This window comes from Choloepus didactylus, chromosome 19 (assembly GCF_015220235.1).
Source record: "Choloepus didactylus isolate mChoDid1 chromosome 19, mChoDid1.pri, whole genome shotgun sequence".
NCBI classification, from domain to species: Eukaryota; Metazoa; Chordata; class Mammalia; order Pilosa; family Megalonychidae; genus Choloepus; species Choloepus didactylus.
In genome coordinates, this window is record NC_051325.1 from 34,411,462 (window position 1) to 34,437,201 (window position 25,740).

At 50.0% G+C, this 25,740-nt stretch overlaps 1 protein-coding gene across 7 annotated transcripts; it reads right to left on the minus strand.

The window, feature by feature from the left end:
- Window positions 1-4,797: 4,797 nt before the first annotated feature.
- RBCK1 (RANBP2-type and C3HC4-type zinc finger containing 1) lies at window positions 4,798-25,740 on the minus strand. Of its 7 annotated transcripts, none has more exons than XM_037811710.1 (13): window positions 25,701-25,740; window positions 24,547-24,637; window positions 23,263-23,407; window positions 16,284-16,377; window positions 15,977-16,175; window positions 14,865-14,986; window positions 14,621-14,794; window positions 13,339-13,499; window positions 12,063-12,174; window positions 7,824-8,003; window positions 6,974-7,072; window positions 6,454-6,597; window positions 4,798-5,507 (listed from the first exon to the last, which is right to left on the minus strand). In XM_037811710.1, exons 2-13 carry the CDS (start codon window positions 24,566-24,568, stop codon window positions 5,427-5,429), a joined length of 1,533 nt encoding a protein of 510 aa, XP_037667638.1. In that variant the 5' UTR covers window positions 24,569-24,637; window positions 25,701-25,740; the 3' UTR covers window positions 4,798-5,426. The 7 variants fall into 7 exon arrangements, with proteins under 7 accessions (XP_037667638.1, XP_037667640.1, XP_037667637.1 ...); XM_037811712.1 differs by lacking the exon at window positions 25,701-25,740 and adding an exon at window positions 25,234-25,473 and having other exon boundaries at window positions 23,263-23,404; XM_037811709.1 differs by lacking the exon at window positions 25,701-25,740 and adding an exon at window positions 25,234-25,472.

Consider the following 25,740-nt stretch of genomic DNA (forward strand, 5'->3'; position numbering starts at 1 on the left):
GGCAGCGAGTTCACCTGTCGCGATGGCTCAGTTAGAGAGAGAGAGGGCCACATCTGAGCAACAGAGAGGTACTCAGGGGGAGACTCTTAGGCACCATTACATACAACTTTAGACTCTCCTTTGTGGTAATGAGCTTCATAAGGGCAAGTCCCATGCTTGAGGGCTCAGCACATCAAACCGCCAGTCCCAATGTTTGTGACAACATACGGTAGGAGATCAGCATCTCAAAGTTTAGAGATAGGCCTTACACTTCAGGGATAGAGTTAACTGCTGTAAGAGCTTACAATCTAGGGACTATTAAAATTATTGTGTCCACGTTAGGCTATGTTCTAAGATTCAATTCTGAGTTTATACATTGTAGTTAGTTCATATTGGTGAGGCATCATCCCTCTCACCATGTTTTCTCCAACACTTTTACTCCTATATATATATTTTCCTACAATTTTATAGAGTTATATTCACATACCATACATTTATCCACAGTGTACAATCAGATGTTCATGGTATCATCATAAAGTTGTACATTTATCACCACGATCAGCATTTGAACATACTGATTACTACAAGAAAAATTTTTTTTTTTTTGTTTTTAGCAATAAGAGAAAATGATAAAAAGAAAAATAACATGTCATACAATACAATATACTACTAAGGACAGCAAATAACACCACTACCAAGAATCCCATATTACTCCCCTATATCCGCTTCTCATATACATTTAGCGTTGGCGTATTGCCTTTGTTACATTTAATGGAGGTATATTACAATGTTACTGTTGACCATAAACTCCAGTTTGCTTTGATTATGTTTTTTCCTGTATACCATCCCTTTTTCAAATTTCTACATGGTTGACATTCATTTGCTTTCCCACATGCAAAAACATTTTTATATTTGTATATTTAGTAACAGTCATTGGCCACTGCAGTTTTTGCCACGTTATACAGTCCCAGTCTTTATCATCTATCTTTACCTCTGGTGTCATACATTCTCCTATCCCACCTCTTTCAGCTTTACTCACAGACATCTTTGTTCAGTGTACTTACAATACCGTGCTACCATCACACAGTATTATGCTATCTATTTCTGGATCTATGCAATCAATCCTAAACATTCTGTAGTCCTTCAGCATCAGATGGCTGATCTCTGGCCTCTTTCTATCTCTTGGTCGCCTGTGTTGTCAGCTTTTAACTCCCAAAGTTTGTTCATTAATGTCTGTTCATATTAGTGAGACCATACAGAATCTGTCCTTTTGTTTCTGGCTAACTTCACTCAACATAATGTCCTCAAGGTTCATCCACTTTATTACATGATCCATGTCTTTGTTCTGTCTTACAGCTGCATAATATTCCATCATGTGTATATACCACAGTTTGTTTATCCACTCGTCCTTTGATGGGCATTTGGGCTGTTTCCATCTCTTGGCAATTGTGAATAATGCTGCAATAAACATTGGTTTACAAATGTCTGTTTGTGTCTTAAGTTTCAGTTCCTCTGAGTATATACCCAGCAATGGAATAGCTGGGTCATATGGCAAATCTATATTTAGCTTCCTGAGGACCCTCCATACTGTCTTCCAGAGTGGCTGTACCAATCTACATTCCCACCAACAATGAATAAGTGTGCCTCTTTCTCCACATCCTCTCCAGCACTTGTCATTTTCTGTTTTTTGGATAATGGCCATTCTGGTAGGTGTGAGATGATATCTCATTGTGGTTTTGATTTGCATTTCCTTAATAGCCAGTGAAGTTGAGCATTTTTTCATATGCTTTTGAGCCATTTGTATTTCCTCTTCAGAAAAATGTCTGTTCATGTCTTTTGCCCATTTTTTAATTGGATTGTTTGTCTTTCTGGTATTGAGATGCAGGATTCCTTTATATATTCGGGATATTAAACCCTTATCTGATATGTGGTTTCCAAATATCATCTCCCATTGTGTAGGTTGCCTTTTGACTTTTCTGACAAAGTCCTTTGATGTACAAAAGTGTCGTGCAAGGGTTTTAATTCTATTCCAGAAAACATTTATTCATCAGTGAATGCTTTTAGGCAGCCCTGTACTTGGGCCCCAGCACTTGAGGGATTAAGCAGTAACTGAAAATACTCCAAAGGCTTTTGCCAAGTTCAAGTTCTGGGGCCTGAGGCTTAGCCTGGTTTTATGTTCTCGACCTGCCCTGCTGTTCCTCCAAGTTTTCTGCTGGCTGGCCTCTGCTGCCTTTTTTTCTACCTTATGAGGCTCCCTACTTGCTGGTAGCCTTTTCTCCCGATGTACATTTGGTTGGAATTTGCTCAGCAGCCTCTGGAAGCTGGCAAGGCTATAAGCTCACCTCCAACCTCCTGCTTTTAAGTGAGTGGCTTTTGTGCCAGCCCTAGACACTCAAGGAAGATGAACCAGCCCTGGCACAGGCCGTGGGGCCCAGCCTCTGCTCCCTGCCCATGCCAATGGCAGCCACTCTTTATCTGCAGAATGGGCTGCCACCTGCCTTCTGCCGCTCCTTGGGAGAAAAAAGGATTGTGTAACAAGTACACTCTGGGACCTCTGGTTGTTTCCTCAGCTGGGTGGTTTGAGTCTGAGGCCTCTGGGGTTTGGTGTTAAGTCTGCCCTGGAGAGCTAGTGCAGGCTGATTCAGGTGATCTCTTGGAAGGTGGAGGCACCTCCACCTGACCCTGCAGGGGAGCGCACTTATGAGCCTGCCCACCTTAGCTCTGGCAGGTTAAGTACATTAAGCATCAAGCTGGAGGCTAAGAGACTGGGGGATGGCCCTGAACTTGGTCCTGACCTCCTGTCTGGCTGCAGCAGCTACAAACTCACAGCCTATGTTATAGTGGATGCAGGCAACCCAGCCCTCTCTGCAGGTCTCGTTCATTTTCCTCTTAATATTTGTGAGAAAAAAATGTTGCCAGGGCACTGAAAAGGCCTCAGTATGGGGAGGGATGGGGGTAATGGGCACTGTGGAAGGCTGGGGAGTCCTTGAAAAGAGGGGTAGTCTCCCTTTGACTCTGGAAAAATACTGGCAACCAACTCTGCAGGTGAACTCACTGCCCTCCCCTCTATGTGAGACATGACTCCCAGGGGGATAAATCTCTCTGGCAAAATGGGACAGGACTCCCAGGGATGAACTGGACCCAGCATAGAGGGATTGAGAAATCCTTTTTGACCAAAAGAGGGGAGAGAAATGAAACAAAGTTTCAATGGCTGAGAGATTTCAAGTGGAGTTGAGAGGTCTTTCTGGAGGTTATGCTTATCCATTTTATAGATATCCCTTCATAGTTTTTAGTGTATTGGAATAGCTAGAAGGAAATACCAGAAACTGTTGAACTGCAACCCAGAAGCCTTGATTCTTGAAGACAATTGTATAACTATGTAGCTTACACGGTGTGACTGTGGGATTGTGAAAACCTTGTGGCTCACACTCCCTTTTTCCCGTGTATGGACAGGATGAGTAGCGAAATGGGGACAAAGAGTAAATGAATAATAGAAAGGGATGGGTGGATGGGATATTTTGGGTGTTCTTTTTTACTTTTATTTTTATTCTTTTTATTTTTTTGGAGTAATGAAAATGTTCAAAATTTGTGGTGATGAATACACAAGTATTAGATGGTACTGTGTGAACAACTCATTGTACACTTTGGATGACTATATGGTATGTAAATATATCTCAATAAAATTGAACCAAAGAAAGTAATGTCAACCAATTCACATTTCTAAATACCTGGTGGACTGGTTACTGCCTATGGCTTGCCTTTTTGTAGCCTCTGTTGTCTCTTGTGCCCAGGCTCCTGAAAGATGTCAAGACAGGCTGTGACAGGAGAGGCAGGAGGACATGGCTGAAAGCGTTCTGCCCTGCCCCAGGCCCCTTGCTCTCCTGCAGCCCGGCTCTCATCAGCCTGTCCTGCTTCCTCCCAGCCACTGGCTCTGCCTGACCCTTCCTTGCTCTCGCTCCTCCCGGGGCTCCATCCATCACTGTGAGCCAACGCTGGATGAACTGTAGGCACTCAGTGCGTTCACACATCCTCTGATGTCTCTGCTCATGGTGCCTGTGGTCAACTCGCCCAAGTCTTGGCATCCAAGGGTGGAAGGGTAGGAATTCCTTTCCAGGGACTAGAACAGGCTCTTCCTCCAAAACTCATGCCCCATATTCCAGATCCCTGAATAGAACAGATGCCCTCTCCTGTTGTCATTGATTCCCATTGAGGTACAGATGATGTCTTGACCTTCAAATATCAGATTTCAACAGGGGAAAAGGGAGTCACATAATGGAGTGAAAATTTATAGACTGGGCATCCAAGGACCCTGTTTTATTAATCTCTGAGCAGCACAGAGTGAGTCTTAATAATTATTGCTGGACTAACACTTTGAAGTTTTGCCTGAGATGTTAAAATTAAGTTGGATAACCTAGACCCTCAACAGCAGCAGCTTCATTTGTTCCTGAAATATGTCTGTTCCCCAACCCTAGATACCCAATGAGAGGTCAAAGGAGGGCAGCAAGATGTTCCTGCCAGCCTGCAGCTGCTGCCTTCACCCCTGCCTCTCCCTAAGCCACACTGATCTGCAGACCCCTCTTTCAGACCTTTGGCACACTGCAAACCGCGCCTGTCCAAGAACATGGCTTCCCCCAGAGCTGGATGTGGGGATGCTAACTCGGGTGCAAGGCTCCTGGTGCTCAGCCATACCCCAGCTCTGCCACTGAAAGGGGCCAAATCCCAGTGTCCTGCTACAATTCTCAGCTCAGGATCCCGCCTGTGGGCAGAGTCCCAGCCCATGACCCTTTCACTCCTTCTCAAGGACACCATATGCACCTGTTTCTGGAAAACCATTTTAATTAGTTTACACAGGCAGCAAAGAGGGAGATGTAGAGGCTGAACCTGATAGACTTTGCTTTAAAAACTGCCAGGTCTCCCTCCTGGCTGTGAATAGGGTTAGCAGCAGCTCTGGGAGGCCCCAGGCCCCCAACAGCAAAGGCAAAGAAAAGCCACCTCCAGAAAGCTGAAGGGGGAAGCGGTGAGGCTGCTAGCGCTTGGTGTATGGCAGACGAAGTATTAGGAGGAGTCCAGAGAAGCACGGGAGGCTCTTGCAGCTTCCATCCAGCAACTCTGGCCATTGGCTGTGTTTCAGGCTACAGTCAGGCAGGGTGGTAGCCGCAGAGAAGAGATGAGACATCTGGCTTGCAGGTCTCAGGGGAAGGGCAAAGGCACTGGGCAGAAGCCGCTGCAGACAACAGGCAAGGCCAGGCTGGCCCCTGCAACACCCATAGCAAACAAGGCAGTCCAGGCAGCTCAGGGGTCTTGGCCTCTCTGCAGGGTCCCTGCCTCAGCCAAGCCCAAAGGCATTTCCCAGGCCTGAAGTCAGAGCCAAAGCCCCACGCCCAGCCCTGCCCCAGCAGCCTGCAGATGTAGGGCTGAGTCGACTTGGGAACCACATCATCCCCAGCTTAGTGGCAGTTCTGACAGTTGGGGTGGCAAGGAACGCCAAACACCCGGCAGCGGCAGCCCCCACTGGTGTCTCCTGGGCCCTGGAGGTGGGGGAAGGGAAAAGAATGTCAGGGTAGTGAAGGCTGGGAGAGCCCCCCGTGTTACCCCATCATGCCCCAAAGCAGCACACACTCTCCTACTTTGGGCTTTTGTTTCTGCAGGTGCTTCTGCTAAGAATGGCCTTCTCAGCCTCAGCTGCCTGATGGAGGCATCACCAAGGCCTCTTCTGGGCTCCCACTGCACCCCCAATTACATGGTCCCAGTCTGCCCACCCCTAAACCCAGAGCAGAGAAAGGACCGGATTGATCTTAGCATTTTCGGGGTGTGTCTGCACACTGGCAGTGCAAGAGAGAGGCTTCCTCTGCTTCCATCTGCTTAATGTTTGCCTGAACATGACCGTAAGTCCCCATTCCAGGGACACAAACCTAAAGTGACTGCTACCACTTAAGAAGCGCTCATCGTATGACAGGCACTTCTCTTGCATTTTCTCATCTGATTCTGACAACTGAGGACAGGCTCTACTGGCAACCCCATTTCATAGATGAAGAAGCCAAAGATCAGAGGTGAGGGGCAGCCTCGCCAAGCGGCCAGGATGTGCCAAAGCCATCAATCACCGTCCTCCAGGGCATGGCTCGGCAAATTATTGCTGTAACAGACCAGTTGGTCATCTCAGGGCTTTGCAGGCCATACGGCCCCTGCCTCTGTGGCCAGTGAGCAGACACAGACAATACGTAAAGGAATGAGCACAGCTATGCTCCAACAAAACCTCACTTATGGACATGGGAATTTGAATTTCACATAATTTTCACATCACAAAATGTTATTTCTTTGATCTTTTCAACAATTTTTTTTTTTTTTTTTTTTTTTTTAGTGTAAAAAACATCCTTAGCTCACAGGCCATACAAAAACAGGCTGCAGTTTCCCACCCCCTACTCTGGGGCCAGGCTCACGAGGGCACCCTCCCTCGCCGCTCCCGGAAGGACTTACCCCTGGCCCCCAGCGCGGGCCCTTGGTGACCCAGCAGATCTCAGTGTGGCAGACGGTGCAGCGGATCCAGTCGCAGCCATCCTTCTTCTGCACGACAATCTGGCACTGGGGGCAGTGCATGGCCTCGCCCTGCTGCAGCATCAACTGGAGCAAGCAGGGCAGTGCTGACCTTGCCACGGGGCCCGGGCAGCCGCCCAGCCCGGCCAGCTCGCAGTGCCCTTCCCCCCCACAGAGAGGAACCGTCCACCCCTCTGGAGCTGTGGCATCGCTCTCCTGACACTTCTCCACCCGGGCCAATCCAGTCCAGCCTCCCCTCCCTTATTCCTTCTGGTCCCTCCCTCCATGCAGAGCTCTTCTTGCTGCTCACGACCTGGCTGCTTGTCCCAAGCCCCATCTGCCCTGGATGGGAGGCAGAGAGGAAGGCAGAGCTTCTAGGGATGTGTGGCCCACTGTCCTTTCTGAGAAGGCCCTACCCCCCAGAACTCAAACCCCTGGCCCTCAGCCTGGGTCCCAGCCTCACCTTCAGCATATCCGTTGTCTGCCGAGCGGCCATGTCGTTCTGAGCCCGCAGAGCCAGGTCGTCCTGGTACTCCTTGCAGTTCATCTGCTCGTGGATGGCCTGTGGAGGGTGAGAGGCTCGGGGTGAGACGCTTCCCTAGGGGGAGGTGAGGGGCACAGCAGGCATCTATCCAAGCACTTAATGTGCACCGCATCCCCATTTCACAGAAGAGGACACTGAGGCCCAGGAGGGGAAGCCAGGGCTGTTGCACAGGCTGATGATTATATACACGTATTTGTTTAAGGGCTGGCAGGCACCGAAATCCCTAAACCACCTCTCTTCCAAGCGATGGCTCTGTCCCCACCTAAGTTCTGCCCCTGCTGCTTCAGCTGAGTCTGAGACCAGGCTCCTGGCTTGTCTGCTTGCTCTTGGCCAGTCAGTCTCACTAGTGGTCAATTTTTGAGATGATGGGCAGCAGCAGGCCAGGGTAAGGATCAGGCACGGCTCCATCTGGCCTCGGGGTCAGAGATCAGAACAGGGCAGGAGTCGAGACTCAGTCTGGGGCTGAGACTGGCGTTTCGTCAGAGGCCAGTGGCGGGGCCTGTCCGGGGCCAGGATTCAGTCCAGTTTTGGGACTCAGTCTCTGGGGTCTGGGGCCAGGGTTCAGTCCAAGTTTGGGACTTGGTCTCCAAGGGTAAAGGTCAGTGGTGGGTCAGGTGCAGGTTCAGTTTTGGGCCCAAGCCGGGTGCTGCCACTGACAGGCAACCACCAGCCAGCGACATGAGCTCCATTCCCAGGGGAGCAAGCGCTGAGGTGCAGTGAGCTCCTGGCAGGACGAGGGAGACTAGGCACTGGAGGTCCCTGTCCCCACCTTGCAAAGCAGGCAGTTGACGTGAAAACACACGGGACAGGTGAACTCGTTGACGTCATCCTCAAAGAAGCACCATCCCTTACAGTCAGGGGTCTTGCAGTGGTAGCTGAAGGTACTGCGGTTCTCGGCGATGGAGATGCCCAGGTCCAGGAATCGCTGGTAATCTTCAGGGGTCAGGAGCTGCCGACAGACCACATCCTTGTTGCTCAGGGTTCAGAACACCGGACACGCAGCCCTCCGAGCCCCCGACAGATCTTCCAGGAAGCCCCAGACCACGGACACCTACCCAGCCCCGGATCTTTTCTTCCTGTTACTCTCACAGAGTCTCAAAATGCCATTAAAAAAACAGACAAAAAGCTATTCTCTAAACCCACTGTACACTCAGACTTCTGAAGGAGACCACTCACACGGGTCAATCTGCAAAAGGTGGATAAGGTGTTTACTTTTTTTCCTTCTTCTTTTTTTGTTAGCTCCTGGCAATCAAGGCAAGCTCTGTCATAACACTCGCTGGATACAAGCTTAAGGAACAGATGCCTCAGAGTCTAAATTCCAGTGATAACACATGAAAATATCAAAATGTCCCAGTTTCAACAAAAGATTACAAAATATACAGAGAAATGGGAAGAAGGGCCCAGGCAAAGGAGAAATTCAAGCAGCAGAAACCACCTGGGCTATTCCAGATAAAGGCTTTTAAAAATGGTCCTAAATATGCTCAGACAGCTAAAAGAAAACATGCACAAAGAACTAAAGGAAATCAGGAAAACAAAGAGATGAATGCAAAGAGACTGTCAATAGAGAGGTGAATAGAAATTATGAAAAGGAAACAAACAGAGCTGAAGACAACAGTAAAAGAAGAAATTTCCCTAGACACGTTCAACAGCAACTCTGGAGCTGACAGAAGAAGGAATAAGAGAATTAGAAGATACAACTAAAATCATCCAGTCTGAGGAGCAGAAAGAAGAAAGAATGAAGAAAAGTGAAGGGAGCCCGAGGAACCAGTGGGACACCAACAAACGCCCCAACACAGGCAAGCTCAGGATCCCAGAAGAAGGGAGGGAGAAAGGGGGGAAAGAAAATTTTCAAAGAAACAATGGCTGAAAACTTCCCAAACGTAAGGAAAGACATGAATATACATATCCAAAATGTTCAATGAACTCCAAACAGGATAAACCCAAACAGACTCATAACATGCCATGTTATAATCAAATATCAAAAGCCAAAGAGAGAGAATTCTGAGAGCCGTGGTAGACAGCGCATCACACACAAGGGCGCCTCGACAAGAGTAAGTGCCAATTTCTCATCAGAAACCGTGGAAGCAAGAAGGCAGTTGGAAGGCATATTTAAAGTGCTGAAAGCAAAAATGTACCAACCAAGAATTCCACATCTGGCAAACTCTATTTCAAAGGCAGGATTAAGACATTTCCAGATAAACAGAAGCTGAGGGACTCTGTCACCACTAGGCCGGCCCTACAGGAAATGCTAGAGAGGGGGTTCAGTGGGCTGAAAGGAAAAGACACTAGACAATTGACTGAGGCCACATGAAGAAATCAAGATTTCTGGTAAAGATAATGATGTGGGTAAATAGAAATACCAGAAATATTGCATTTTTGATTTGTAACTCCACTTTTTACTTCCTCCAAGATCTAAAAGGCAAAAGCAAATGAGGTAATGATAAATCAGTGGTTTTGGACTCATGTGTATAAATATGTAATATGTGACAAGAATTACATAAAGGTGGGTGGACAGAGTGGTACAGGAAGATAGTTTATAAATGCTACTGAAGTTAAGTTGGTATCAAAGCAAATGAGATTGTTATAGATATAGGATGTCAAATTTAAGCCCCATGGTAACTACAAAGCAAATATCAGAGAATATGCAAGTAGGTAGCAAGTAGAGTACAGATTACCAGGCGTGAGGGCAGAGGCAGTGGGGAGTTAAAACAAAATGTGTGTAAGGTTTCTGGGATGAAGGGAAAGTTCTGGTAATGGGTGGTGGTGCGACACTGTGAATGCGATTAATCCCACTGAATAGCATTGCACGGGAGGGGTTGAGATGGGAAGATCTGTTATGTGTTTCCATGATTTAAAAAAAAAAGAGAGAAATTAAGGAGATAATAAGAATTAAATGCATGATACTGGATAGGATCTAAGAATGGAGAAGAAAAGGCTCAAAAGGAAATTATTGAGACATAAGAAAAAAATGGGAACATAGAATGTAGATTTATATCAATGTTAAAATTCTTGAACTTGATCACTACACTTACGGTGATTACGTAAGTAAACGTCCCTGTCTGTAGGACATGTGCATGGAAGCATTGTGTGCTCAAGGAGCATGATGTGTGCAACCAGCTCTCAAATGTTCTGTAAATAGATAGAAAGTTGGAAGGAAGGAAGGAGGAAGGGAGGGAGGGAGGGAGGACAAAAGTAGCAAAATGTTAAAACTGGTGGATCTGGGTATCTGGAGGTGTGGGTGGGGTATATTGGAGTTCTCTAGGGGAGTCGTATTATTTTTCCAACTATCCTGTAAGTTTGAAATTATTTCAAAATAAAAAGTTTTTTTTTTTTTTAAAACACACAAAAATAATAACAAGTATTGCTGGGGAAGATGTGGTTAAACTAGTATCCTCAAACCTCTCAATTTGAGAAAGCAATGTGGCAATAATATTTCAAACATCCCAAACTTTTCTGACCCTTCAGGACTTAGCACATTTCTACACATTTGTCCTAAGAAAATAATATCTAAGAAGGAAGAGGTGCCAAGCCAAATGTTCCTTGAAATATTACTTATAAAACTGAAAAAAACAGTATTAACAAGAGATATAAACAGGCTATGTCTTGTAGACATTTAAAATAATCTTTAGAAAGATGCTGTAACAAAATAGCAAAAGCTGTTGTATCTGTGCTGGTTGGACACATAATTGAGGAGGCCCAAGCAACCACCCGGAGCTGCCCTTCCCAGAAGCCCCAGAGACGACAGCTAAAAGCAAAGCTGCTCTTAGGGGTTCCCTAAGTCCTGCCCCTTCAGCCTCCGTCCTGCAGAGCCTCTTGAGACTCCAAGAAACCTGATGAAGTTGGGGTGTCCCAGGAGAAAGAGAGTCACAGCAGAGGGACAGGAGTGATGGGGAGAAATGGGGGCCCGTGCATGTGTCGGTGGGGTTCTTCCCTCTGGACCTCAGCCCCTCCAGTCCTGCCTCCATGTTTTGGCCTGGGAATCCCAAGATGCCCAATTCCAGGAAGGCCGTTCCCCAGCAGTTTAAAAACCACGAGTCAAGGCTAACATTCACTTAGCAGGTGGCAAGGAGACCGGGAGAAGGGAAGGGACTTGCTCGAGATCACCAGCTGTCAGGAAGCAAACTGGGATCAGAACATGAATAGTGGTAAGCAGAGCAAACGCACGTGCAGAGCTGTGTGGAGACGCTGCAGGCCCGGCCCCAATGCACCCCTGCCTCCCCGATCGCCGCCCTCGGGCAGTCCCGTCTCACATGGGTGCTGGGCCTGGCCGGTGGCTGGCTGCGGCCAGCAGAGCAGCAGCAAGTATGGAACAAGCAGAGGCTGGGCAAGGGCTTATGCACGGGGGCTTCCCCTCTTGCTGCTCTTGGAACCCTGAGACCCCCACGTGAACAGGCCCTGGGCAACCTGCCGGTGGAGGAGAGACCAAAGCGGAGGGGGCCCCAGTCTTCCCAGCTGCCCAGGAGACCACCATAAGTCAGTCCACCAGCCAAGCCCCAACGAGATCAGCCAGGGTGAGCCCAGGCCGGAACCATCCAGCAAAGCCTGATCCAAACGGCCGATGTACAGAACCACCAACTAAATAAATGGTTGTTAGTGATTTCTTACACAGCAAAAGCTAAGCGATACAAGGGCTTACAATGTGTCAGGCACTCTCCAGGTTCTTTACACATACTCTCTGGTCCAATCTTCCCAGCCCTTGAAAGAGAAACTGACTGTGACCTTGACCCTAACCGAGGAGAGTACACAGGCACAGAGGCTGAGCGTCTGACTTGAGGTCACTCCCTGAGGCCACCTGACTCCAGAGTTCCCCCACTCTGCTGTACTTCCTGCTAAGGGTGGTTTCTTTCCCAGCCACTTCCCCCAGCTCCTGCTCTGGTCACTGCCTGGGCCCCCAGCATGGCACAGAGAGGGCCTGACAGAGGTCTGCTGCCTGAGCCCTCTCCCACCTGCCAGCTAAGGGCCCAATCCCCTGGGACAGGGGGTGCCCCTCCCACCCCCCAGGCCTTACCGCCCGGATCTCCCTCTCCAGCAGCTTGCCGGAGCACGAGTAGGTGTTGTCAATGAAGGGACAGGAGACCTCTGCCTCCTGGCAGTTGCGGATGGTGCCCTGCAGGCATTCCCTGGGGGAGGGGTCGGAGAAGGGGTTAGGGTCATCTGAACCCCCACCGGGGACGCAACCCCTCACCCGGCCATGCCTAACCCCGGGGACCTTTCTCAGCCACGAGGTGGGCTTCTCACAACCTCCCCTCCTTTTCCCACCCGCCAGCCCATCGCCAAGGTTTCCACTTCTGTCCCCCACCCCTGCCACCGCTCTGTCCAGGCGTCCTTCATCCTCACCTGGGTGTGGCAGACACCCCCTCCCCGGGCTCCCCGCGTCTGCCTCGCCCCCTCGAGCCTGTTCTCAACATAGCAGCACGGTCCTCCCCAAGGACCACCCACCTGAATCCCTCACTGCGGCTCACACGGTCCCCCAGCGCCCCCACAACTCCTGTCTGTCCGTCTCCTGCTCTGTCCCTCCATCCCTCTACTTCTTGGCTACACACACACACACACAGACACACACACACACACAGACACACACACACACACACTGGCCTCTCTGCTCTCCTCAAGGCCAGGCACACACCCACCTCAACCCCTTCCCCTGTTCCCTCAGCTCCTTCGGGCATCTGCTCACACATTACCTCCCACAGCCTCCCCGATCATGCTTTTGGAGCAGGACCTCTGTTGTTTTTATCGCAACCCACTGTTATTAGTATTTGATAATTTGTCATTTTATCAAGCAGTGATGACTGGTCTGACACTGGCCACCCACTGGACTGTAAGCTGCAGGAGGCACAGGGTCCCAGGGCCCAGCAGAGTCCCCGGCCCTGGGGGCACTGAGCTGAGCGAGTGCCTGTCCTCAACGGCTGGGGGATGGAAGGACGATGAGAGGGGGCTCAGAGAGGGGCCGGATGCCGCCCAGCAAGGCAGGCGGGGGCTTAGCACAGGCAGCCAGGACAGGGGCAATGCCCCTGCAAGGGCCTGGGCAGACTGGGTTGTGGTCAAGACACAGGCTCTGGAGCCAGAAGGCCGTGGCTATGTGGGCTTCTCCTCTTGGGAGCTATGCGGCTATGGGCAAGTTGCTTGGCCTCTCTGTCCCCCACCATCCTCATCTGCAAAATGGGGAGAACAGAGCCTACCTCCCAGGTTTCTGTGGTGTCCAATGAGATGTAAGAGCACAGGAACCCACCCCCCGTCAGCCCACAAGCCTGCATGTCTCGAGGTAGGACTCGGGGCCGCACCTGCAGAAGGTGTGCAGACACTCACGCAGCACCACGCCCTCTCCGGGCCCCAGTGCCAAGTAGCACACGGGGCACTCGGTGGGCTCGGTGTTCAGTACCAGGCTCCTCTGATCCAGCTGGACGTGCTGCAGGTAGTTCCCCTCCTGCTGCTGCTGCTTCCGCTGGGCACATGGGGCGGGGCCGCAGGGCGAGTCAGGGTCTCGGGGCGCAGTCAGACCAGTGGGATGGGGTTGGGGGTGGGGATCAGGGCCTCAGGGACTGGGTCAGACCAGGAGGTGGGCAAAACTGGGAGAGTCAGGGTCCCGGGTGGGGGGCCAGGCCTTGGGCACGAGGAGGAGGGCTCAGCAAGGCTGGGAAGGGCGGCTGGGAGCCAGGCCAGGGAGGGAGGCGTGAAGCCAAGGGGCAGGAGGCGGCCCAGGCAAGGTCAGGTTGGGGCTGCAGCCAGCGGTTGGAGCCAGGCGAGGGAGGGATAGTGTGGGGGCAGGGCGGGGGCTAGGGTCTTGGGCAGCAAGGCTCACATCCCTGCCAAGAAGCGGGACAGAAAAAAAAAAAAAAAAAGAGCAAGGCAGGGCTAGGATCAGGGGTTGGGGACAGAGCCAGGTCAAGGTCAGGGGTGGAAGGGTGTCAAAGCTAAGGAGAGGAGCAAGGACGATGAGATGAGGTCATGGCCAAGGCTGTAGATGGGACCAGGAGGTCCCAGATGGGGTCATGGCCAGGGTGGGGTAAGGGCAGGGCTCAGTCCCAGGGGAATGCAAGTGTGCGATGGGGGCACAAGATCAGAATGGGGGACCCCTTAGGGTCAGGTATCTGGGTAATGGGTGTGTTGGGTAAGGAAGGAGCAGGACAGAGGGTGGGGGCTGGGGCCAGGTTCACAGGGGGTCAAAGATGGGCTGCTCCAGAGAGGGTGTGGCTGAGGGACGGGGTGGTTGGGACCAGGATGAGGTCATGGCCGGGCAGGGCAGGGGCTAGGTCACAGGTGGATGGGGTGAGGTCCAAGTTGGGGCGTGGTCAGGGTCACAGTCCATTGGGTGTGTCTGTCAAAGCCAGGGGCGGGGCCAGTGGTGAGGGGGCGGGGCACGTGAGCCCGGGTCTCAGCCGGCCGCCTCGGAGGAGGGCTGGCCGCAGTCCAGTTCAGGGTCACCGTCAGGAGCATGGTCATGAGGGGGCAAGGGAGAAATGGAGGGGCAGCGATGTGGCGGTGTCCCCCTCCCTGGCCTACGCCTCCCCCATCTGGGCTGCAGGTGTCAGTCCCCAGGTGTTAGTCTGGGGCTCCCGCGCCCACCTGCTGGTACTGGCGCAGCGCCTCCTCCTCGCCCTCCATGCGCGCTCGCTCCTCCTCGTCGGGCTGGTACGAGGCTGGCACCTGGTAGGCCTCAGGCCGTGCCCGGCAGCACATCTGGCAGCCGGGCCGCGTGGGCTTGTTGATGAAGGTGCACCCGGGGCACTGCCAGCCCACCTGGGAGCAGAGCGGCCGTGAGCGGGCTGTGTCAGGCCAGAAAGGGGGTGCGCGCCCGCAGGAGGCTTACCCGCGGGGGCTCGGGAACAGCGGCGGGCGGCCCCCTGCCTGGCTCCTGGGGGGCCCCAGGCTTCGGGGGGGCCGGCTCCACGGGACCCCGTGGCTGCAGCGTGAGGTCCTTAAAGCCCAGATCTGCGAAGGAGGGTCGAGGGTGGCGGATCCATGCGTCACGATGGTGCCCGCAGCCGGGGCAAGTCCCCAGCCCCAGCCCCCCTCACCCCCCCTCCCGGCCCAGGCGTCTCCAGCAGCGGGGTCCCCCCAGGCAGTGTCTTTACTCCACCAGACATGCTCCTGCGCCGCCAAACCCTGCCCCCCTGAAGTGGTGCGTCTAGAAGGACACACACTTTTGAGGTTTTCCTGCCAAAATACTGAATCTGAATCCAGTCATCAGGAGCGTTGGGCAAACCCAAGTTGAGGGACATTCTACAGAAAAAAAACAAAACTGGCCCTGCCTCTTCAAGATGCCAGTATCAAGAAAGTCAAGGGAAGATGGAGATTAAAGAGTGAAAGTCTAGAGACTAATGTCTGGAGCTAATGTTATGTCTTTTGTTATAAAAGACATCAGTGGAACAATTGGTAAAATGTGAATTAGACTGTAGGTTAGGTACTAGGTATCCTGAATTTGACAGTGTGTGTGGTAATGTAAGAAAATGCCCTTTGTTTTAGGAAATACTGTAGCATTGAGGGGGGAGGAACATGGTTCAAATTTTTTTCTTTTACGTTTAAGTTTATATACATATAGGGAGAAAGCAAATGTGGTAAAATGGCAATATTCAGGAGTCTGGGTAATAGTATGTTGGAATTCTTTGTATATTCCTGCAACTTTTCCATAACTCTGAAGTATTTAAAAAGTAAAAATTTTAGAATAAACTCGAGCTGTTATCATGATACCCAATTTGCAGGTTAGAAAACTGAGGTGCAGAGTCGGGAAGGGACTTGCTCGAGGTCCCACTGCTGGTAAACGGCAGCGACAGGACGGAGCTCAGTCCCTCTCCCGGTGCTGGCTGTCCTCCAGTGGTTCCCTGAACAACACCCGAGGGTTCTGCCCCTTCTCACCCTCCAACCCCAGCTGAGGCCGGGGCCCCCCTCTGAGCCGCATGTTGCTCGGGAGCAGGGCCTCACCTTCCAGCATCCGCAGCTGCCGCTCCCGCTGCAGCTGCTGGGGGTTGAGTGAGGTGTTGCGGGCCGACAGCAGGTAGAGGTAGGCGCTGTCCCCATCCCGCCGCACCCCATGGGAGTGCAGGGTCTCCTGGTCTCGGGCCAGACGCTGCCCAATCACCCACTGCTGCAGGGCTGGCGGGAAGCCGTAGTCCAGGAACACCTTGGGGGGGCACCGAGAGAGGGAGAGTGGGAAGTGGGGCCAGAGTAGAGAGAAGGGGGAACAAACAGAAGCCTCTCCCCTGCTGTCTCCCTCCGGCCCCTCACTCACCATGTCCTTGAGGGACGCCACCGTCATGTCAGGGCGCACCGTGAGCCAGATGGTGTCGACGTGCATATGCACGTCCTCCACGCTCACCCACAGCCTGCGGAGAAGAGCAGGTGGGGGCAAGGGCTCTGGTTACAGGTCCAACCTCGGCCACCAGCTATGGACAGGTACATGTTTGCACACATGTGCATGCACACAGCTGGATGCAAACACACGCCACCCCAAGTCTGGACAGAGGCTGCCCCTGGATTCCCAACCCCCCGTGCTCCCCCCTTTATTAGGTCCCACTGCCTAAGCTCCTCCAATGGCCGCACGTTGCTCTCAGACGGAAATCCAAACTCCTCACCGTGGCCACCCCGCCCCCAACTGCTTCTCCTATGGTCCTCTCCCCTGTTCCCCAGCCAAACCGCCAATGGTTATTATTTACTATGTGCCAAGACTATTCGAAGGGCTTAGAATGGATAGCCTTATTTAATCCTCTCAACACATACATGAGGCAGGTACGGTTTGTTATCCCTGTTTTACAGATACACAAAAATGAAGCACAGAGAGGTCTGAGTGACTCTGCTAAAGTAAGGAGTTAATAACTGAGGAAGGCATGATTTAAACCCAAACAGTCTTCACTTCAGAGAAAGTGACCATAAGTACCAACTTTGTCAAGAATACTCAAACCAAAGACCAGAAGACTGAAAACCTGAAAAGGAAGGTGCGCCAGTTTGAATATATTGTGTCCCCCAAATGCCATTATCTTTGATGTAATCTTGTGTGGGCAGATGTTATCAGTGCTGATTAGATTGTAATTCTTTGAGTGTTTCTTTGGAATGTGCCCCACCCAGCTGTGGATGATGACTCTGATTGGATAATTCCCATGGAGGTGTTGCTCCGCCCATTCGGGGTGGGTCTAAGTTGATCAGTGGAGCCACATAAATGAGCTGACATAACAGAAGGAATGCAGTGCAGCTGCAAATGAACTTCTGAAGAGGAGCTACAGCCAAGAGGGACTCTTTGAAGAAAGCACAGGAGCTGCAGATGAGAGACAGTTTGAAGACGGCCATTGAAAGCAGACTCTTCCTCTGGAGAAGCTAAGAGAGGACAAATACCCCAAGTGCAACTAAGAGGGACATTTTTGAGGAACTGCAGCCTAGAGAGGAATGTCCTGGGAGAAAGCCAGTTTGAAACCAGAACTTTGGAGCAGACGCCAGCCATGTGCCTTCCCAGCTAACAGAGGTTTTCCGGACACCATTGGCCATCCTCCAGTGAAGGTACCTGATTGCTGATGTGTTACCTTGGACACTTTATGGCCTTAAGACTGTAACTGTGTAACCAAAATAAAACCCCTTTTATAAAAGCCGATCCATCTCTGGTGTTTTGCTTTCTGGCAGCATTAGCAAACTAGAACAGAAGGGCTAAGATGAAAAAAAGAGAACTGACCCCAAAGAAAACAGACAATTTGGGGAACAGAATAATACTAGGAGGAAAGCCACCTTAGTTCTTTCAGAGAGACTGGGGAAAAAACTGCATCCCTAAAGCAAGAACAGGCAAGAAGGAGCAATCGGAAAATGAGGAAGAGTTCCTGGCAATTAAACAAGTGATTGCCAACTAAGCAAACCTTTGAATCTAACTACCAGTTCAGAGCAAATATGAGACATAGAAGAACCTATTAAATGACACCATAAGGAAGCAATCAACTAAATTCAGAATGTGGGAAAATTCCAGAGGCCAAAGGACAAAGCTTCTTAAAAAAAATGAATGGCATAAAAAATGGAGGAGGAGACTAGAAGAGACTTAGGAGACAAATTAACCAAATGCTATGTGTGGATCTTGTTTGGCTCCTGATTTGAACAAACCAACTGCAAAAAGCATTAATAAGATAATCAGGGAAATCTGAATGCAAACTGGGTATTTGAGGATTTTAAGGAATTACTGTTAATTTTGTAGGCTTGATAAAGACATTAAGGTTATTTTTTAAGTCCTTATCTTTTAGAGATACATGTCAAAGTACGGGTGAAATAATATCTAGAATCTGCTTTAAAATATTCCAGAAGTACCCTCAGAGTTCTTCAGGAAAATGATTTTGAATACCCAGCAAACTATTAATGAAGTGAGAGAGCAAAATATGGAAATTTTTAGATATGCAAAGACTCCAAAAGTTTACCATCCACTTTTTCCACATGAAAAGGTTTTTGGTAATTTTTTTATTCCACATGAAAAGTTTCTGAAATACAAGAAACAAGAACAGTTGAGTCTGATGCAGGAGAATAGAAGAAACTAAAAAGAAATGAAAAGAACGACTGAATTGTAACCCTCAAAATGGTTTTCTTCAAGTAATGGGGGTTTTGAAACATATAAGTGTATGTAGTTTTAATTGCTCTCATTCTACAGTGAATAATATTTCCATAATCAAAATACTATATATGCTATTTTAGTAGGTTTACATTTTTAGAATTAGAGGCAAAGTATAGAACCCTAATTGTAGTCAGAAAACAAAATCTAAAACCTATACCCTTAACACTAACCAACCAACCAAACAAAAAACTACAGTTGGAGTCAGCCCTCTTATCCAGTGTCATCAGGATAAGTGGGTGGACAGTTTATGAAAAAATTGGTTAAAGCAAAGAACTGCAAAAACAATTTTGGACAAAACTTTCACCCTTAATTTTAACTTACAAGCTATAAACGTGCATTCACTGGTCAGTTTCTAAGTGTACAGCCAACAGCTTTTCTTTGAGAATGAATCTGCCAACTAGAGTTTCCAATGATTTTTTTTTGTTTGAACCACATCCATAATACGTGGTCCCTGATTTCTAGTTTCAGCTTCTTTAATGTGCAGCAAGAAGGCAGACCCTCTGAAAGCATCTGAAAGCTGGACTTTTACTATATTTATTTTACAATTATCTCACTATAAAGTGACAACAATTCTTTTTGGTGACTTGCCTATATATAAAACCATCAACGCAGTTTTCATAGAAACAATTCCCTTTTAGCACTCACATTTTGTTGACTAATATAATAGCTAGTTAAATTATGCTATTGCAATAAGTACAGCTGGTATAGACTGCGTAGGAAGCAAACTCAATGGACTGCTGGTGAGCGTCAGCTCCACTCGTAAGCGTGGAGGAAAGCAGGTCTGCAAGAGAGGGCACATCAAAATGCAGGTGCAGACCAGCAGGTCTGAGGTGGGGCCCGAGATTCTGCGGATGCTGCTGGTGCACAGACCACACTTAGAGTAGCAAGGTGGCTGGCAGAAACTGTCCACCAAGCTACGAGCATCAGTATGTTTTACAGAGGAAATCACAGTGCCAGTTAATTTGGAGGATCTAGTGGAGATCAACTGGGAGAGCTGCTACTATAATACTTTATCAAAAATCACGAAAAGCAAAAGTGGGAGATGAGAATGTTAAATTCTTCATCTTTATAGCAAGGAGTTCCCAGGTACTATCTCAAGTTGACATGCTGGGAAACAGATACACAAGTTTTTTATTTAAAATCAAATGGACAAATGATCTACAGATTCAATGCATTCCTTATCAAAATCCCCCAAATTCCAGATGATTTCTTTGCAGAAATTGACAAGCTGATCCTAAAATTCAAGTGGAAATTCAGAGTCCCAGAACTGCCAAAACCATCTTGAAAAAGAACAAAGTTGGAGGACTCATACCTCCTGATTTACTACAAGGCTACAGTAGTCAAGACAATGCGGTACTGGCATCAGGACTGATAAATAAATAGATCAATGAAATGTAAATGAGAGTCCAGGAATGAGCCCTCACATTTACAGTCAATTGGTTTTCAACAACTGTACCAAGACAAATGTGTGAAGATGGGAAAAAAAGCCTTTTCAACAAATGGGGCTGGAACAACTGGATGTCCACGTGCAAAGGAATGAAAGTGGGCCTGCTTCACATCAGACACAAATATTAATTCAAAGTGAATCAAACTGAAACTATGAAATTCTTAGAAGAAAAGAAGCATAAATCTTCTTTAACCTCAGATTAAGCAGTGGTCTCTTAAATATGACACTAAATGCACCAGCAACAAAAGAAAACATAGATAAACTGGATTTCATCAAAATTAAAAAACTTTTGTGCTTCAAAGGACACCAAAAAGAAAGTGAACAGACAGCTCACAGAATGGGAGAAAATTTTTGCAAATCATTTATCTGATAAGGGATTTGTATCTATAATATGCAAAGAAATATTACAAATCAATAATGAAAAACATGTGACAAAAGATCTGAACAGACATTTCTCCAAAGAAGATATACAGATGGCCAATAAGCGTACAAAAATATGCTCAACATCATTAGCCATCAGGGAAATGCAAATCAAAACCACAATGAGATACCACTTCATAACATTAGAATGACTATAATGGAAAAGACAGATAATAATAAGTGTTGGTGAAGATATGGAGAAACTGGAACCCTCAATACACTGCTGGTGGGAATGTAAAATGGTGCAGCCACTTTGGAAACAGCTTGGCAGTTCCTCAGAAGGTTAAAAGGAGTTAACATAAGATCCAGAAACTCCACTCCTAGGTACATACCCAAGAGAACTGAAAACCTATGTCCACGCAGAAACTTGTACACCAATGTTCATAGCTGCATTATTCATAACAGCCAAAAAGTGAAAACAACCCAAATGTCCACCATCTGATTAAGGGCTAAATAAAATGTGGCATATCGATATCACGGAATATTATTCGGCAATAAAAAGACATGCTACACCATGGATGAACCTTGAGAACATGCTAAGTGAAATAAGCCAGACATAAAAGGACAAATACTGTATAATTCACTTATACGAAATATCTAGAGTAGGCAAATTCAGAGACAGAAAGTAATTAGACTGCCTAGAGCTGGGGCATGGTAGGGGAAGGTAAGGGAGATGGTAGAGAGTGACCACCAACGTGACTTTCTTTTGGTGTGATGAAAATGTTCTGAGGTTGATTGTGGTGATGGCTGCACAACTCCATGAATATACTAAAATCCATCGAATTAAACACTTTAAATAGGGGAACTGCATGGTAGGTGTTTAAAAATGTCAAATGGGATCCATCAGGAGAATCAAAAATCAGAAAATGTAAAACTATTGCCTTACTACACAGCAGTACCAAAGAATAAGGAAGCTCTTTATGTTTAGATGTAAAAAGATCTCCAAAAGCAGGGGACAGAACAGAGCTATGGGTAAAAAAGGGAGAAGAAAATGTATCTATGCATGCATCATCCATATGTATTCACACACATGTGCACATTTACATGTACACATGTATGTATGTATGTGTGTGTTTGTATATTTTTGTATGCATGAAAACTCCTTCCAGGAGGAAGTGCCTGTGGGGTGAGGAACTGGGCAGCTGGAGGACAGGGTGGGGAATGCCTTTCTTCATAAACCCTTTTAGAATTTTTAGTTTGTGAAACTTATAAATAAATTACAGCTGTGGAAAGTAATTGTAATTAAAAGAAAAAAAGGGGTTACTTCTGGGAGTGGAACTTGAAGGTGAAAGTGGAGGACCTTTTATGTTACTTCAGATCCTTTTGTATAGTTTGGTTTTCTCTTTACCACAAGTAGGTTTAACATACGTGTGCATAAATATAAACTGCCCGTAAGTGCTGGAAGGAAAAGAACCAGCTGTGACACAAGAGACTGAGATAAACCTAATCTGGGTTCTGAGGTCAGGGAAGCCTCAGAACATTCGCCTGGGACCTGGAAGACCCCAGGCCGAGGGACTGGCTCTGTCCTGTGGGGAAACAGCCCCCACCTGTTAAGGAAGCTCAAGCAAGCCTGAGAGCGGCAAGTGGGGAGCAGGGGAAGGAGGGGCCGGGAGTGGAGCTACAGCAGGTGCCCGCCTCACTGGACCTTGTCGGCCTCAGAGGCAGCCTCCTCTGTACCCCAACAGCCATGGGGAGTCACAGGGGTCTCAAGCAGGATGCTGACCGACCGCTCAGATTTACATTTTTAAAAAGTTATTGTAAAAGATTTTTGAAAGACAGGAAGGTACAAGAGAGGAAGCAGGGAGAACCATCAGGAGGCCCTTTCTGTGTGGCAGGTAAGGCCCGATGGTGGCCTGGCCTAGGTGGGGGAAGGAAGAGCTGGCAAGAAGAGGAAGGACTTGAGAAATCTCAGGGAGAGCTACTGAGAAATAGTGGTCCCTGAGTTTGGAAAAAGGGAGTATGGTGTCTTAGAAGCCAAAAGAGAACATTACTACCAAAAATCACCAATATTAATTGGGTGATTAACATGTTTTGGGCACTGTGCCCAGTTTGTTGCAGCATCCAGTTTAAGTCTCCTAAAGGAGACTAACAGTATCCATTCACCCCTGCTTCCTTTGCTAGGAGAACCCCTGAATTCTAGCCAGGTACATGGCTATATATCCCAGGCTCCCTTCAAACTGGGTGTAGCTGTGAGAATAAGTTCTAGTCTGCAGGAATTAAGCAGAAGTAGTGTGTGCCAACTTCTGGAGTGTGCCTTTAAGAAGAGAGAGAGGGGTGCCCTTCTTCCCTTCCTCTTTCCTGCTGACAAGAATGCCCATGTGATGGCTGGAGCTGGAACAGCCATTTTGGACCATGAGGTAAACCTGAGAATGAAGGCCATGAATGGCAGAATAATAGAAGAATAAACCTCTGAGGACTACAGAAGCAGAGCCTCCACATCTGGGCTGCCTGCAATCAAACTTTACGTCACTATTACTAAGGCTTTTTCTGTTATATGACCTCTAAACTCATCCTGATATACCTTCTAATAATCCTATAAGACATCTACTATTACTGGCCCATTTTTCAAATGAGAAAATAGGCTCTGAGAGGTGAAGTGACCTGCCCTAGATGTCTCAGCTAGTTAGTGACAGAGCTGGGATTTTAACCCAGGTCTTCTGACACCAGACCCTGTCATTAAGAGTATTTATTCTTGAGAGCAAGAATATAAGACAACTCACTGTGTCTAGAAAGCCTTCTTAAGTCACCCACTAGCCATGCACCCCTCACCTGATGTCCTGCGTTGGGGAGACCTCAGGCTTCAGCTGCACAATCAGGGGCACCCGTCGCTCTGCCAGCCAGATGGCACACTCCATGGCCACCTGCTCATCCCCGCCAACCACTGCCCGGGCAAGGCTCAGGGCCATCTCCTCTGCTGAAAGCCAGCACAGTGGGAGCAGGTTAGCACCACAGTTTTACCTTTGAGAAACTTAGAGTGAAGGCATGGGGGAGAAGGCAATAGTGTACACACGCTGTTCCTCTCTATCTTCCTCATGAACTCCTACGTGTCCTTCAGCACCCAGCTTAAAAATCCCTGCCTCTGGAAGACCTTCTCTAACATTTTCCCCACTCCTCCCCATCCCAGGCTCAGTGAGGTTCATTTTTTTTTTCCTTCATCCTCCCAAAATCCCCATCCTTCCATTCATTTATCTGGCAAGCATTTATTGAGCTCAAACTGTGTGCCACCACTGTCCCAGGAACTGGGATCCAGCAGTGAATAAGTTAAACAGAGTTTCTCCTCACAGTCCTCCCAGCCCAGTGCGGAAACAGTTAACCAGTTTAACAGAAGAACAAAATTCAGAGAGTGATCCAAGCTCAGAAGGAAATAAAACAGCGTAAGGAGGTCAGGGAAGGCTCTGGGAGGAGGTGACGCAGAAGCTGAGACCTGAAGGAGAAGGAGCTGGATATGTCAAGACCAGTTGGGGAAGAATGGTTCTGTACAGAAAACAGCAAGGGCAAAGACCCCAAGGCCAGAAGTGGTTGGATATGATCAGAAAGAAACCAGTGGAGCCAAGGGGCAAGGACGTTGAGGCTGGCAAAGCCAGCCGCACCTTGTAGGCTGCTAGAGAGCTCTGGGTTTTGTTCTGAGAGCACAGAGAACATGGGAGGGTTTTAGGCAGGGCAGTGACATGACCTATACACGGCTGGCTGGAGAGGCCAAGGGGGGAGGGCAAGGAGACCCACTCCTGCTACTCGGGTCAGCTGAGGCGGATCTCCCCCAGCAGTCGGGGAGGTCTCCCAGTTCAACCCTTTAATTCCTCGGGGAGCCCCACCCCCCACCCCTCATCCCAGCCCAGAGCTGGCCCAAGGAGGCCTCAGGGACATCAAGTAAATGAATGACATTGGTCTCTGGACTGCTGAGTCCCAAGGGAGGAGATGGAGGGACAGGTGGGCAGAGGTAGGGCAAGAGGTTAAAGTCCCCTCCCCCCCGGCCCTTGCGGGCAGGCCAGGCCGGGGCCCGCCGGGGCCCATCTCCCACCCGACGTCCCCCAGCCGCCTCCGGCCCGCGCCCACCTTTCTTGGTCTTCTCGTCCATCTGGCGTGGCTGCGCCCATTCCCCCCAGGCGGGGGCTCCGGCTCGGGGGAAACGCTGTCTCCAGGTCCCCTGAGGGGAAAGCGAGCGACTCGGAGCAGCTCTGTCGGCCTCGGCGCCTCCGGCCGCAGGCAGTGGAGTGGGGTCGGGGGCCCGGGCCGGGAGCGGCCGGGACTCCGCGAGGAAGGGGGGACGCGCCGGCGGCACCGAGCCAAGCCCGCTCGGGGCGACAGAGGAGACAGGGCAGGCCCGGGTCGGGGGTGGGCCCGGCGCCGGGTGCCGCGCAGTGGGGTGCTCCGAGGCCCCGGGAGGACCCCCCTTCTCCCTGCGGGGACCGCCCCGGCGCCCGGGATTTCAGACCAACTCCCTCCCCGCGCCGGCAGCCCCCGTTTTGGGGAGGCGAGAGAAGCAGCTTCCGCGCAAGAGAAAGTGAAAGCGGCGGCCCCGGAAGTGAGGCGGGACGGCGGGGGGGGGGGCGAGAAGTGCTCCCTGCTCCGGGACCCCCGACCCGGCCCCCCGGCAGCGGCGGAGGCGCGGGCAGTCCCGGACGCCCCCTGCCCCGCCGCGGGGTCCCGGCGGACCCGCGCGCTCGACCCCCCGGCCCCGGGCGCCCCCATCTCGTCCCCCGAGGCTGACTCCCGCTCCCCGACTCCCGGACCCCCACTCACCCGCCCGGCAGCGCCGGCAGCGCCGCGGAAGGAGCGAGGGGCGGGAGGAGCAGCCGGGCAGAGGCGGTCTGGCCGCGGGAGGCGGGGCCGCGCCGGCCCCCGGGTGACCGGATGAGGGCGACGCCGAGCGCGGGCTCCGCGGGCTCAGGTTCACCCGAGCCCCCAACACTGCGAGGCCAGGCCGAGTGCTTAGCCCCGGGTGCAGGTGAGGAAACGGAGGCTCTGTTTGCCTGTGACCTGCCCAAGGTCACAAGGCCGGACTTTGAATCCAGGCCTGACGGACTCGGGAACCCCCTGTGCCAGGCCGGACACGGCCTCTGGGCGTTCACACAGGCGTGTTTTATGAGCCACTCATGCAGTTTGCGTGCGCCTGGCACAGGCTGGAAGCCCTTTGCATCCTCCAGGACCCCCACCCTTTTTTTCTTCCACTCCTCATCCCAAAGATCAGCAGATTCTCCTGCCTCTACCTGCAAAGTAGATCCAGAATCTGTCACCTCTCACATCCGC

Excerpts from the sequence above, each read along its gene's own strand:
- RBCK1 (XM_037811710.1), bottom strand. The coding sequence starts at position 24,568 with ATGGACGAGAAGACCAAGAAAG. Across the intron at positions 14,795-14,864 it reads CTGTTCCCGAGCCCCCGCGG|GTGGGCTGGCAGTGCCCCGG; the intron begins GTAAGCCTCCTG and ends CTCTGCTCCCAG. Across the intron at positions 13,500-14,620 it reads CGCTGCGCCAGTACCAGCAG|CGGAAGCAGCAGCAGCAGGA; the intron begins GTGGGCGCGGGA and ends CCATGTGCCCAG.